The sequence below is a fragment of the Polyergus mexicanus genome, unplaced genomic scaffold (genome assembly GCF_030449975.1).
Source record: "Polyergus mexicanus isolate NDT 795.1 unplaced genomic scaffold, iyPolMexi1.0 SCAF_9, whole genome shotgun sequence".
Lineage (NCBI taxonomy): Eukaryota > Metazoa > Arthropoda > Insecta > Hymenoptera > Formicidae > Polyergus > Polyergus mexicanus.
The window spans coordinates 2,438,615-2,454,518 of NW_027223329.1; the positions used below are offsets into that span (position 1 = coordinate 2,438,615).

The 15,904-nt window shown below is 31.2% G+C and overlaps 2 protein-coding genes across 7 annotated transcripts in view; one reads left to right on the forward strand and one right to left on the reverse strand.

Moving 5' to 3' along the window:
- The window catches only part of Cnn (phosphodiesterase 4D interacting protein centrosomin), a 30,616-nt gene extending 16,773 nt beyond the window's left edge, over positions 1–13,843 (reverse strand). For 2 of the 5 annotated variants that reach the window (XM_070302196.1, XM_070302191.1), the window contains exons 1-2: positions 10,394–11,421; positions 3,377–3,435 (exon numbers count right to left, since the gene is read on the reverse strand). In XM_070302196.1, coding sequence (XP_070158297.1) covers positions 3,377–3,435; positions 10,394–10,506 — 172 coding nt within the window. In that variant the 5' untranslated portion in view covers positions 10,507–11,421. Of the gene's footprint in view, positions 1–3,376; positions 3,436–10,393; positions 11,422–13,691 lie in introns of those variants that run through there. The other 3 variants (XM_070302193.1, XM_070302192.1, XM_070302194.1) reach the window with 3 other exon arrangements.
- Positions 13,844–14,069: 226 nt separating this feature from the next.
- On the forward strand, positions 14,070–15,802 carry Dlc90f (dynein light chain 90F). Of its 2 annotated transcripts, none has more exons than XM_070301430.1 (4): positions 14,070–14,575; positions 14,644–14,769; positions 15,142–15,307; positions 15,542–15,802. In XM_070301430.1, the coding sequence occupies exons 2-4, from the start codon at positions 14,749–14,751 to the stop codon at positions 15,688–15,690; spliced, it is 336 nt and encodes a 111-aa protein (XP_070157531.1). In that variant the 5' UTR covers positions 14,070–14,575; positions 14,644–14,748; the 3' UTR covers positions 15,691–15,802. The 2 variants fall into 2 exon arrangements, with proteins under 2 accessions (XP_070157531.1, XP_070157532.1); XM_070301431.1 differs by having other exon boundaries at positions 14,070–14,534.
- Positions 15,803–15,904: the final 102 nt, after the last annotated feature.

Sequence of the window (15,904 nt, forward strand, 5' to 3'; positions counted from 1 at the left end):
GAATATCTAGGTTTTTGTATTTAAGATTATTTCCCGTGACTAAACATTTAGAAATTTCGATCTTTTAATATATTATTTATTTATATACATATATATCGCAATTTAAATATATTTGTATTATTATAGCAGAATACAAAAAAAAAAAAATATATTCAAATAGATGCTGAACGAAGTTGAGAACCGTCAAGGCTACTTGATCCGGCCGTCACTTAACAAAGTTTGATGGCCCCCCATGAGTTCTCTTAATGCTAATGCGTTTTCAATTTTCTAAATTCATAAATTTCAGAAATAACATTTGCAACTGTTGGATAAGAGAAAGTTGCAGAATGTAAAAAAAAAAAAAAAAAAAAAAAAAAAAAAAAAAAAAAAAAAAGAAAAATAAAAACTTTTAAATTACAACATTTAAAATTACGTTAAATATACGAAAGAAAAATTATTCACGCTACAATATATGTATAATTATAATAAACGTCTGCGAACAACGTTTTTAAATTATAAATGTTAAAAGATACGATAACTTCTGCGAAGAAATTAACTGTAGGTGTGTACAAATACATAACGAAATTATATCTCTTTTGTGTTACAAAAATAAATACGCGCGTTGCTTTTCGTCGCGTCGCGCGACTCCCCTACTACTCTATCGACACGAACGAGCTTCTGGACCCCCGAAATAAATGCTCGCTTCCTGTAACACGAGATCGCGGCAGACATTTTTCAGACGACACAAACAATCATACCCCGGCCGGATTAAGAAGGCGCGGCGCTAACGTTGATCGCGCGTCCATCCTACACGTTATTTCATTTACGACGTATCCATGACCTTGACCATTTGACCATTTTAGACCCCGTCAGAGAGCTGAATCAAAATACGGATGTGTTCCAATTGCCCGTAATTCGAGCGCTGCTAAATCGATGACGTAGAGCGAATCGTGAAAATTGGGTCGAATTAAGTTATATGGCTCTTTCGTATCTTTATATATTTGGATATTTCGAATAAATTTCGGATCAATCTATCATCATCTCGCATCAATACAGAATCTTTTTAAATCTTAATCTTTTCGTTTATTTATAATTTTAAAAGATAAACTCGTAACTTGAAAAGTGCGCTATATATTTTTCGTGTCGTCTGTCAATAAGAATCTTCGAGAATGGCAATTCTTCTTGGATTAGAATTCGCGAACGAGATAACGGAAGCGTAAAAGTTGGCAGACGTATATTGCTATGGTCCAGCGCAGACGCAGGACCACTATATGCTCGTCGACGACGCTCGGCGTCGTCTCGCTAGAGTAAAATCGCGAGCGAGAAAGTTCATTGGCCCCACACGAGCGGCTTCGGATACAATTATATAGGCGGTCACGTATATTTTCTCACTAATCGAGTACGTAACCTGCGGCACTTGCGCAGTAGTAATGACGTCGACCGCATAATCGATCGCAACGATGCAAATAATGACGGAAAATGAATGATCGTGCGAATAGGAGTAACGAGCCACGTGCCGGTGATCCTCCTACGCATCTTTTGCGCGACCTCTAAAGTTCCATACATACCAGGTATATAAATATGAAACCGGAATTTGCCCATAAATGGCCCTAGCTGTCAATGTAGTTACCGTCAAACCGCGTCATTCGCGCCATTTTCTTCTTTTGACATCTGATAAAGATTTTCAACTCACAACGATACAAGTTTCATACAACAGCATAGTTTTTAATAGCGTTGAACATGTCGAATTTCGTGCCTGGAAACTACGATTTGCGGACAGCATTGATTTTCTGTTACCGTTTGAAGAAAACTGCTGCGGAATCGCATCGAATGCTTGTCGAAGCTTACGGTGAGCATGCTCTTGGTAAATGACAGTGCTTTGAGTGGTTTAAAAAATTCAAAAGTGGCGATTTTGACGTGAGAAACGAAGAAGGTGGAAGATCACCGAAAAAGTTTGAAGACAGCGAATTGCAAACATTGTTGGATGAGGATGACGCTACCGACAACAAATGATCGATTTCAATCAAGCTTTGCGTGAAAAACGATCAGAATATCAAAAAAGGCAACGCAAAGTGATTTCGCTTCATGATAATGCACCATCGCGCACAGCAAAACCGATCAAGGAAACGATTGAGGCGTTTAGTTGGGAAATACTTTCGCATGCGTCTTACTCACCAGACTTGGCTCCATCCGATTACTACTTATTTGCATCGATGGGACACGCACTTGCCGAGCAGCGCTTCACTTCTTACGAAAATGTACGAAAATGTCTCGATGACTGGTTTGCCTCAAAGGAGCAACAGTTTTTTTTTTGGCGTGGCATCCACAAATTGTCAGAGAGATGGGAAAAATGTATAGCTAGCAATGGGCAATACTTGGAATAAAATATTTTTTATCATTTTCATACAATAAACGTGTATTTTCTATACAAAAATTCCGGTTTCATATTTATATACCTGGTAATTAACGAATAACAAATGCAAATGTTGGCTGTTAGAATCGAAAAGATATATACGTCATTGTGAATTAATTTCCAACAATTAAATAAAACATTATCTCTCTTTTAATAAACTTTAGACTTTTTTATAAAAACACTCAGTTGACGTAATGTCTCATTTCAACAAGAGTAATAATATGAAAGATAATAATCTTCCATCAGATATTTCGTGTCATTTAATATGAAATAAAAATTATTAAAATAAAAAAAAAAGGTACTTTTGTACAGATATAAGTATCTTTAAAAATAAATTAATTCTCATATCAATTGAGATAAAAAACGATGATCAATTAGAAAAAGCATAACTAAGACCTGGCTAACAGCATCATAGTTGCGTGTTGCAGTCCTAAAAGTGTAATTGAAATAGAAGCGGTAGGGGGTTCAATTACTTAAGGGAAATGACCAATAAACGTGGGCGCGCAAGGGAAAAGGTCAGTATAATCGAGCTACCCTATTATGGTTTGCAATATCGATGACGACTTATTCGAGTGGCGACTCGATCCATCGAGATATCTGCCGATACAAGATACATAATCGTCGCTACGCAAGGTCGTAAATAATAAATACGAGTGTAATCGTTCGCAATATACGATCTTCCGCCTCGCCTTCGCCTTTATAGAGCGTAAAATTGTATCCGGCTATTCTTAAGAACGACCTCCCCGTCGAAAGAAATATTAATTGTATCGTAAGTATCATTGAAAAGAATAGGAAAAAAAAAAAACTTTTTAAATCCTTGATTATTTTTCCCGCCCATTTATTTGTAGTTTTTATTCAAATTTAAGTTGCAATTTTAAATTATTATTTAATCTTAAATATTAATAACGATAAATGATTCCATAACTGTTATTACTAGTTAGTGTGGTAGGAAATCATATATAGATAACCAAAGTAGTTACTCACTATTTGTCAGTGGCATAGTTTGACTCATTGTGATGTCCTGCAATGGCATATTATTGGTGCTGCAAGAAAGTAAGATTAAAAAATTAATTATAGTATTAATTAACTGTTAATATAAAATAATGAGATAAACGAATAAATTAGTAGACACAAATAAATCTTATTTTATTAATTAAATTATATAATTTGATATTTTTTTAGCGTTTGAATTGAAATATGTGAAAAATGATAATAGACGATAAGTGTGAATAGTTTTTATCGAAAATAAGACTAAAGATGGTATCAAGGTACATGGCGAGAAATAGCCAGGACCGAATTAGATAAAACGTTTGAAGATAGAATCAAAGTAAACGTCGAATGTTCTATTTTCAGAAATCCAATGGCATGTTTAAAACCAGAAAAAACAACAATGCCAACTTCGTCACGTGAGTTGACCATGATTTACAGGAATACAATGTATTCTCTTTAAACTTTACCTGCCAATATTATTAATAGCACAACAGTGTAGTTTTTTTTTTTTTTTCTGAAAATCATGCTCAAAATAAAAATTATACTAATAATTCGTGTAAGATCTAATATTCTTTATATTTTATGTGTCTCATATTAATTTTAAAATATATTTAAATTATATAATTATATATTAAAAAAAAATATATTAATATATATATATATATATATATATATATATATATATATAATTACAATAATTATCTTTTTTAATGGAATTTTTTCGTCATAATTTATTTATTAATTTTGTCAATGACGGAATTACTATATTAATACAATTCATAAGAGATAGATACCAATTGCAAATATAAAATTGTTTTATAAATTAAATTATATATAATATTTAAATTATATTAAATTATATTATTTTATAAAGTAAATTGAATTAAATTATTATTTAAATTTGTACAAACTACTCCCGAAATTTTTATGCTTATGCAACAGTAGTACTACGACTATTTGATTTAAAGATCCAAATGTAACAAGTCATTTTCACGGTAATAATCGTAAGAGCCAAGCCCGTTATACGCAATTAATCGTTTATGCAGAATTTATTCCGTCCGGGTCATCATAGTTCTGCTTAGAAGTCATTACTGATGTAGTTTAAGGAAGCTCTCGCTATACATACGAGTATCTATATACAATATACGGGTTTATGTATATTAACCCGCTGCGTAGCCGAGCTGTCTCGGGCAACGAGAGAGAGAGAGAGATGAAGAGATTTCCAGTAAAGTTTTATTTAGATTTCACGTAAATCCTATTCCGGTTCTTCTTCCACGGGACGCTGCAACACGAAATGAGTAATTAATCTGCGCCGCGCTTCTTTTATACTATTCTGCATCACGAGTCATGCTACAATTGCGACGTATTCTAAGACGAGTACGTTTGAATTATATCTGTCAAATGAACTTAATACAAAACTCTTTTTTTTTTTTAATTCAACAAAGCAGTGTATATTGCGTTCTAGGAAAATTATAATCGTAAAAAGTATAATAAAAATATTTTTAGTATTAAAAGTTAATAATAAATCATGGACAATTTGGAAAGATTTATTAAGGGAAATCGATTCCAAATTATTCAAAAAAATTATATTCTAATTATTATATAAGAATCTTGTTGTAAGAGCAATATTCTTCATTATTTATAATATATAATAATATAGGCGTGGAACGTAAATAAGGTACACACGGTGACTCATAATCTACAAGTGATTCAAATGTGTTCGACATTTTTAAGTTTGTATTATTTAAAAAAAAAAACTTACACAAAATATATTATTTAAATTAATGATTTGAGAAGGTCAAGCTCGTTAAATAAATAAATCACATTTTTTTTTTAACGCTGGAAATATACGCGATTTCTCGTCTTTCGTATAGCTTGTACAAACTTCTTAATCTTAAAAGATAACAGTTACACATATATCTGTCTTGAGATGATTCAAGTTCGATTTCTACCATGATATGATATCTCGTCAAAAAATTCTGATATTACATTTGAATATTTACAAAATAATCGGGGAAAAGATGATACTATTTATAAAGAGATGATAAAAGTTTTGCATTAATGTTAAGCGGAAATATATAAAGCAAAAATTGAATAAAATCAAGCGTAAGATGATACTTTTATATGTAAGAGTAATTAATTCATAATTATTTTCTATGATAATTTTGTCAATCTATTTCTAATAGCTTTTTATTTTAAATAAAAACATTTTAAGCAATTTTTTTATAAAAATAAATTATTGATTAAAAGATTAACAGCCGTTACTTAAATATAAATTAGCACATTAATTCGGTAACGTCTAGTAGATTCTTAATAATGTCCCCCGATCTTGTAAGCAAAAATTTATATAGTTTCTCAGAAATCAAAACGGTTCAGAAACATATTGTAGATTCTTTCGAATAACATATCTATCCACCGATTCTCGTAAGCTAGAAATAGCCACGCCATGGAAGACATTCGCAAATCATAACGCGTGGAATCTCTGTGGAAAGAGTATCGCGTTTCATAGTAAAAGCGATTTTCTACGAGAAACACGGTCATAACATAAAGCCGCGAAACGTGTGCTCTCCTGAAGTAAAACGTGTATCCCAGATTAAAATGTTCAAGAAATTTCATGTCTTTTTATCGAAGCGCGAGTATCGTAAATCCAATTGAATACGAGCTACAAATGCAAATATAATATAAACAACTGATTAATTAAATTAAATTGATTAATTAAATTATTTATGCTGTATTATTATTTGTATAGACATGCACAAATAAAATTAATATATACAGGGTAAAAAATAAAATATATCGATAGAGACAAATTAATTAGTGCCAAAAAAAAAAAAAAAAACAAATAACTGTTTAAGAAAATACATTGTAAATAATTTTCTTAAAAACAATTTTTTTTTTATACTAATTGATTTGTCTCATTATTCTGTACATAGAAGTATTACGGTAAGATTATCGAAAACTAAATATTTTACGAGATATTTAATTTTTTATATCAAAATATGTCAGATTAAAATATAAAATAACTCAAAAAGTACTTAATAAAAAAATACTTTATTATAGCGCTTTGGAAAGATCTCGATGTCAGCTACAAGAATACTAAATAAAAAATGGCGGTTTCCATTTAAGATTTTAAAGTTGACCTTCGCATGACCTTCAAATAATTTTCCAAGGTCAAATCATTGTCACCATCTTATGACCCCCTTGAAGCCACACAACTTTTGTCCGAAACATTTTTCTCTTCCGGGCTTGGTTTTTGAGATATTTGCCTGAGGAGATTAAAATGGGACACCCTGTATATATATATATAAATTAATATATAAAAATATACTATTGTTGCATTAACAGAATTTTGTAGATTAAGTGCAATATGAAGAAGTTAATTTACACATCGCATGTTCGCAAAGTGCTCCAACGGTCCATAATCTTCGGTTATAATTAGAAAACATGTGGTGGACATAAAGAAGGTAATGCTATAATTTCATATTGGCATTGCATAACGAAGAATTCGAATATACGTTTGTACGAATGAAACAAAGTGTCTAGTGTCGCTCGTAATTTACGAGCAAGTACTACTGGTACTTTCTTCGAAAGTAAAAATTATTTTATACGCAAAAAAATAATATCATCATACATACAAAAATTCAATAAAAGATCATATTATTTTGTTTAAGATTAAGAACCTAACCCAAATGCTAAAGAAAATGAAGCGATAATAAAATAAAATGAAGTATTATATACAATAAAATAAAAAATACGACGTACAATAAAATTTTCTCTTTCTCTCTCTCTCTCTCTCTTCGATTTAAACATAATAAATCCTAAATTTTACTTTAAAAAGCGTATTTGCAACCGTTGCAATCTAAACAGCCAACAGAAGATAAATTGGCAAAAGATCGAAAGCAAATAACGATGCGAATGTAAGTAGAAAAACATGATTTTCGAACGACGTAATGTCCGAACTATCTCTAACAATAAGAAACAAATCGGTTTCGTACGCTGCGGAATTCCTTGGGAAAACAAAGCATTAATTACACTGTGAGTGCCAAGCTCGAGAATAGTCGAGATCTTCTTCGGATTCTGTCTTATCGTTAAACGATCATAAAGACAACGAACTGTCTGCCAACAATAGCTAGTAATTTAACCGAACAAATAAGAGCATATACATAGGATGTTTCGAGAGTCATTTCGTTCATTTATGAGTTCCTTGCTCTGGAATTCTTTTGTGGTTGCTTGCTGTAAAATTCCCCTTCTAGTTTCTAAGACCATTGATTTTTTTATAAATAATTTGATAATTAAATCTCAAGTTAAAATAATATACACATTTATCCAAAATTATCTGAAGAATAAAATATCTATATATATTTGTATTTTTTCAACTCGTGAAAAATCTCTTTAATATATAGCTTCATTTTTTCAGAAACAACTTTGCTGCCAAAACTTTTAATCAATTTTGATTCTATAATTAAAATTCAATCAAGACTTTCAATCTATTGCCGATTCAATATTTATACAATTCATATATAATTTGGAATCCTCTGTTTCTCTCCTTTTTTTAATAAATTAAGAAAAAATAAATAAATTTAAATCTTTTGAAAGCTAATTTTTTCAAATTTCTTGATAGATATCTAAACTATTATTTTGGTAGATATCTAAATTATCTAAAATTTCTGGTAACATTTATCACGAAAAATTCGAACCATGTTTCTAAAGCATTATTAGTCCTGACATTTCGATAGCTCGATAATTGAGTTCAACGTGCTCGAATCGTAAATGCAGGAGACGCGTCGGCAGGAGTGTCGGCCTTTTCGGCTTTATTCCTATACATCCGACACTGTTATATTAAGCCCTACCCTTACTGCCAGGTTTAACCGATACGGACTTCTCGGAATCTTACATGGAGGATGTGTGTGTCTGATGACGTTAAAGGGTTCCGAAGACGAATGCAAGATGCGCATTATGCGATAATGTAGCTTTAAACGTGAGTTTGTGCATTTAACTCGTCGTAAATACGCATGGTATGACATATGATTCACATTATTCGCGTGACATATTACGAGGTGATTCAACTTTATAGATAATTTTGCGTTAATTCCGAAGATCGATACAGCTTCTCGTCTGTCAGCATTCAATTTTACGGCGACCTTTTCACATTTTTTTTGCAACAAAATATACAATTTATTCGCAGAATAATATTTTTATTTAGAATTGTAATTATATTACAGAAAACATCTGTATATTAATGTCTGTCTGACAAAAATTTAAACTAATATAATTTTGAAATTTTGCAAATATTTCAAATCAAGTCTCAATTCATAACAGCAATGAAATTAATATTCGTAATAAAAATAAAGATTAAGAGATTGGAAAATATTTGCGCGATATATTAAAATTCTAATTCAAGAAATAATCCGTAGTATTTTATTCGATAATCGGACAAAAAAACCTTTGCTTTTTGTAAGCACGAGATATAAAGAGAAAGTCTGATCGAGAGGCCATTTAGTCATTGCCATCATCTGGCAAGAGATGATGAATGTAGCAAGTAATCAATATAACAGTCGGGATGTACAGCAGCAGCCACATGGACCGAAAACGCGTCTCAACTCTTTTTGATGCTCGATATAAATAATGCATTATAAAAAAACGTATTATGATCTAATTAGACATCATCTCCCATTAATTAATAAAAAAAGTATATATATATATACATATTAGAAATGCATTGAAAATAAAATAGAAATTTTGAAATATATTTAATCAGGCTAATTTGTCTTTGTTTGTCTGACTGACGTCGATACAACCGCAAGTAAACAATATTGAAAAATTTTAATTGTGATTAAAATAATTATAATTAATGAATAATATATTAATTGCATATATATATACACAGAATATATATTTAATATTCCCTTGTCACTTCCTCTTAATTTGATGAAATTTTTCTAACGCAAGATTTATGAATTTAATTATTCAAACAAAAGACCGAATGACATCATTCCATATAAGATAATATAAATATTACTAAATAGGTTATACAATATGCGAGACCTACGTAGATGTCGGACGAGTAAAGTTTCCTCAATTAACGGTTCGTTAAACGAATTGACTGTGCAGTTAAATAATTAGCTAGATCCTGACAGGAGAACTTTATTTGCAATACACACGATGCGCGTATCTGCAACCGTATACTGCGTTCGCATATGTATATTAATAATTGCATAATTTATTATTCGATTATTCCTTAATTTTTATGTACTTTTTTTATGTATTTTCTTTTTTTTTTTTTTTTGTATTTTTATTGACATTTAAAGAGAACATAAATATGTAGATCTCAATTTGATGTAAAAACATTATATATTACGTCATGGAGTAAAAGTGTAAACAGGATAATCAATTTTACATGATGTCAATAAAAAAAAATAATAAAAAGTAACGATCAGGATTATAAAATCATACGGCTATATATTACGAAAATATCATTCATTAATAAATAAATAAATAAAAAAGTAAAAAAAAAACCTCTTAACGTTAGCCATATACCGTGTACAACTTTAACATTTTTTTATATTAAACAGGTCTTTTGAAAAATCAAATTCGATGAGAAGTGATTCTCGAGAAACATTCTAAAGTGACGAAAAATTCGGAAATTTATTAGCAAAAAAGTTTAGAATTTTTAAAAATTGAATGTTGTTTCTCTTGACAAAACACCAAAATTATATATTCTTGTAATATTAATGTTAATTTCCCCTAGAATTAATTTCTTCTTTCAGTTTTCTTCTCATCTTTAATCTTCATACAATTCTTAATTAAATTTTCAGAAAATAATATATCGATTACTTGTTATAGAGACGATTATATACAGCGTAAATAGAAACAATTATTTGAATAATAATATCAAGATTTATTGCGTTGCCTGATATTTTAAGATTCAAATGAGCAATTCAATATGTAAATTAATCGGATCAACCACCGTCAGTCCTCTTTCCCCATTCTGCGCGTATATACGGTACTCACTTTCGAAAAGGGCTACAAGGACCCCAGATGCTGGTCTTCGTGGACGGTACATTCTGACTTTGGGTGGAATATCTACAACCGCCTAGAAGCATCCCGCAGCGAAATTCTGGCATTCGACAATCGCGCGATGAAAACACGTGATCCGTTTCACCAAACCTCCGCTAAACCCTCGGCACTGCAAGATGTTACCGTAACGTTCGATTATTCCAAAAAGTCTCGAGGTGAGATAAAATACGTACGATCGACTGATTATTCTCTCCGGCAGGGAGACGCAATTCTTTTTATCCTCGCAATGAAATTCTATGAATCCTAACGATATTGATATTGTCCCTCTTAAAACACGCGAAAGATATTTAACGAAGCGCGACGAAGCGGGGTATCCCTTTTTCCAGAGATCAGGTCCTCGCGAACAATGACGAGTCCTCGTGAATAATCCTCGAGATTGCACCCGCGTTTTCGCGAAATAAAAGCATGGCCAGGAAAAAAAGAAAGAAAAAAAAAATTTCGAAAGAGTCCGCGGGATCCCTTCCGCTCTCGTTCGAACGGCGACGTTAGCGCGAACGTACTATGCTCCTCCGCGTAGACTGGACCACCGATCAATGGAGTTAACTCTCGTTTAAAGATGACGCGTCAGATAATTCCACGGTCGTTATCGAATCTCGTGCGTCGTCGACGATCTCGATCGTTGACGCGTTAAAAGCGACAACGTACGTAGATCCTGGTAGGATGGTACGTGGGTTTAAGTACACTTATCTCACGAGCTTTCAGCTTCCTTTTCCGACAATCTCACAAAGGGGATGTACTCTATCTCACTCTCACTCTCTCTTTCTATCGACGATGAATAATGCACGCTATTTCGTCTCGACGATGACGTTTCGCGATGAAAGGGCCAGAACACTTTGTTGTTAAATACAATTCCTCGCACGCGGAATCCTGCGTCGGTTTCAATCTCTTCATTCGAGGATCGCGAGTCTCCCTGTGACGCACCGCGAGATCACGTTTCACGAAACGTCACCTACGTATCGCGCGACGCACCGAAGACTACTGACGAAAGACGGCAAGTACGGCAACGCGAGCAGAAATAGAGGGATGGCGGTTGAGTGCGGGAAAGAGGGGTGACAAGGGAGACGCAAGGGATGCGCTGTGTCAAGCAGAGCGTAACTATAGAGAGGAGAAGGAAAAGGGGGAAGGGATGCAGGGCATCTGTTCTTTCTTGTACGAGATCCGAGAGTACAGGTAAAAAAAAAAAAAAGGCGAATCCGAAAACTGAAAAGAAAAAATACAATGCTCTTTTTGAATACCATAAATATAAATCTCGATTATTTTTCCGCATATATCTCTAACAATAAGATTTATTATTATATATTAAAGCTATTATTTAAATAATATTATATTATTTAAGCAATGTCTTGTAAATATATATTTCTCTTTATATAAATATATCTTTCATTTTCATTAATGAGTAAATTTTTTGGAAAAATATTTATGATGTAAGAGAAAAATATTTTCTCCTTTCCAAATGTATGATCTAAATTTTAATAATATTTCCACAATAAATAAATAAAAAAAAAAATATATATATTTTAATAATATTTACTTGGCCGATAGTCAATATTTTTACTAAATAATTATTTTTGTATAATATTCAGTTTTTTCCTTTCTATCTCTTTCTATTCTTTCCCTTAAAAAAAAAAAAAAAAAAAAAAACTGCTAAAAAATAAGTTTACACTCTGTGTAAACTTATGAAATGCGAGGCTATAAATTGGAAAAAAAAAAATCAACTTTAATTTATTTGTTCAACGATTAATTAAGGATATTTAAATTAAATTAAATTATTTTTTATTGAATAATTAATTAATTAATTAAAAATTAAATTTAAATTAAAGATATTTAAATATCGGCCAAAAATATAAACTGTATCTACTTTCTCTCGTTTCTTTCGTTATCAACGGCCGTGTAAATCAACATGCGCGATAGTCAATGTATAAATGTCGCTGTACTCTCGGATCAAAGAAATGCATATAGTGGTAAAAAGGGAAAAACATATGGAAGAGGAGAGAGTAAGGAGGGTGAACTAACAGTGAATGACGAAAACAGAAACGAGGAGCTTGAATATACACGAAACGGATTTAAACGCCGATTTAGGATTCAGCCGCGTTCTTCTTTTATGAAATATTTAATTATGAGAATGTTTAATGTACATTACATGCATTTAAGACTTAATAAGGGATCTCTTTCTTGTCACTTTTGTCGCTTATATTCAGAGGGATTGATATGACAAACGAGAGATTGATATAATTTGCAGTATATAAGAGATAATCTTTAACCTTAAGGAAAGATAATTACTGCAAAGTTAATGCAAACAGCGAGCGAATTCATAATTTATTGCGAGATACATGTTGCGAAATTACATGACATAACGTTATTCGCATATTTTATTTACATTCTCTCAATATGTATTTCCAGATAAATAAATATTCATAAATATCTTTTATTATTTATTTTTTGAAATATCATATCAATATTTTATACATATTTTATATTAAAAGAAGAAATCATAAAAGCTCTACTCGATATATTATTAAAATATGGACTAAATATTTTATATGATATATTTATAGTAAGTAAAAAATAAATATTTATAGTAATATTTTCTAAGTATTTCTCAATATTTTTATAAATATTTTTATGATAAATCTTTATGATTTGTTAAATCTAAGATCATAAAAATATTTATAAAATATTTTGAGAAATATAAAAAAAAAAAAATATTCAAATAATTATAAATATATTGTATATATTTGATAAATATTGTGTGCTGTCTGGGTTTTGCTTTATATTTTTCCTGCGAGATATATCCGTCTTGAAGATTGAAAACCAATCTTAAGAATAAAATTATTTTAATTCTATCAATTAAAAAAAAAAAAAAAAAAAATCGAACGATATAACAGGGCCCAAAAATAATAGTGTATTCGTTAAAATCAAAGTACGAAACACTATTCTAAACAATGTAAACAAATGATAATATGTAATCGAACATGCATTCCACTTGTGTGTGAGTTTCTGTAACATAGGTCTCCTATACATTTGAACAAAAGCAGATATCATTTCTTCAACAGTGGAATACACATCTATTTATATTGTATTTACGAATACAGACTTCTCTCACGCACATACACACATACACATAGCACACACGTACGAGATTGATGCACAAACGCACAGGGATCGCAGAAGGGGATCGAATGCGTGTGGTATATCGTTGATATTGGCGATAGGAACCGTGAAATTTACTCACATCTCGAGCTCCATCGTCTTCGCGAACGAAGACATCATCGTTTCCTCGAACTCCGCCATTATTCTCACATTCACTGCATTCCTTGGCGCGTATTTTTCCGACCGCGAGCGAGAATGGAACGAAACGCGAGCGTGTACGTACGTCGTTACTTTTCAAAACGATGCTTCGCGATGCGACCGTCGCGCGCGCTGCTTGTCAGCTGATCGCCGTTCATTGGCTGCGTCGTCTAGGTATATATGTCATTGTTGCGTCGCGCGCAGGTCTACCAACAGCCTCGAGCGTCGAGCCAAAGTGTCACTGCGGAACAGTGGTTCTCATGAGAGAAATCTCTCCGAGAATATAAATTAGTCACGAAAATTATTACATTGAAAATTATTCCTTTCCAAAATTATCTTTTGAAAATTGTTAAAGATACACAAAATTCTCTTTTTGAGATTTTTTATAGTATCTCAAAATATATACTTTTTATGAGAAAGACAGAGAGACAGAGAGTAACGTTACCGGGCTCTCATTTTTTTATATAAATTGTTATTGGATATGACCTCTCTTTTACTGTGTGTGTTGGATAAAAAAGATAAATTTGAAAATAGATAACTTTCTTATATTATTATTAGAAAATAGCCGTAATTTGAGAAGCTCTGGCTTAAAATTTGCATATTGAAAGTATATTCGCAACAAGCAACCGGCGATGTGACAGGTGACAGTTGAGAGTATTATTGACATTGACTGGTTATGTGCGTTCGCAGATAGGATAACTGTAACACACAATATATTATACAGTTCCAATAAAACGAATGCGACGTTAAATCTTGATAGTGCACAATATTTTTCTTGTAAATCGAGGTGAAGAATATTTATATACGTGGAAAATTAAGGAAATCGTTGTAAGTCTTTTGTGAAAGTTTCATTGAAACTTGATGACAGATGCACCCAACATATTTTTATTTTTCAGTTCTGTTAAAATTGACGATCGTTCTGGATTGAACGAACAATAACTTCTAAATTATTGTAGAAATTATTGCCGATTGTGTGCGAAGCAGTCTAGAATTTGCTTGAAATGGAGGATGCACAAGAAGAGGTTAGTCGAAAAATATTTTTTCACCTTTGATTGTGAATAGAAAATTTTGATCAAAATATTGATCTGGCAGCTATCAAATATAAAGATTGAAATTATACAAACTAGCCTTTATGATTTGATTTTTCTTTTAAAAGTACGATATATAGAATGTTCTTAACTTGACTTTAACAAACTTATAAATGGATCTTTTCTTAAAAATTTGGTTCTAAAACAATTCATTTTTATTACAACTGTTTAATGTTTGATACTAAATATCAAAATATTTTTTATATTTAACTAAATAGGTTTCAAGAGTATATTTTACAATATATCACTATACCATATACATAACTGATTGCTTTGTATAAAATATTTTGTTTCATTATTTTTTAGTTACAATTTGTGGTAGATGATGTAAGCAACATTATCAAAGAAGCGATTGAGGTATCAATAGGAGGCAATGCATATCAGCATAATAAAGTTAATCAATGGACCTCAAATGTTGTAGAGGCATGTTTAGGCAATCTTACAAAATTACAGAAGGCTTACAAATATATTGGTATGTAATGCAAACTGTAATTTTTATAACTCTACAAAAAATAAAAATCTAATTTATATAATGTATTAAAATCTCGATGGAACATATCTTAAGGTAATATTTCAAAAGGAAAATGTTACAACTGTATGTTATTTGATTAATTGTTAATTTGTTCAAAAATATTAAAAATTTTCAAATATAAAAATAAGTTTCATCCAAGTTTTACTCATTATTAATGATAAGTTATGTTTGCAGTAACTTGTACAATCATGCAAAAAAACGGAGCTGGGCTTCATACCGCGAGCTCATGTTACTGGGATAATGCTACTGATGGAAGCTGTACGGTACGTTGGGAAAATAAAACTATGTATTGCATTGTGTCCGTTTTCGGACTGGCGCTTTAGATTTATTTATCTACAAAATATAATTCTATGCTCGTAAAAAAAATAATTTAATAATTTCGTAGATATGAGATGTAATAAACACTACTTTCAAAAATAAAATATTTAATTCTAATCTTGTCTAATAAAAGTTAATATTTTTGCACAAATTAGCAAAAACTGAAGCTAAGACTAGAAAAGCACAAATAATTGTGCTATTTGAATGTTGTTAAAGCAA

Bases quoted from the DNA above. Each gene is read 5' to 3' on its own strand.
- Dlc90f (XM_070301430.1), top strand. From the start codon at position 14,749: ATGGAGGATGCACAAGAAGAG. The intron at 14,770-15,141 runs GTTAGTCGAAAA...ATTATTTTTTAG, and splicing joins TGGAGGATGCACAAGAAGAG to TTACAATTTGTGGTAGATGA. The intron at 15,308-15,541 runs GTATGTAATGCA...TTATGTTTGCAG, and splicing joins GAAGGCTTACAAATATATTG to TAACTTGTACAATCATGCAA.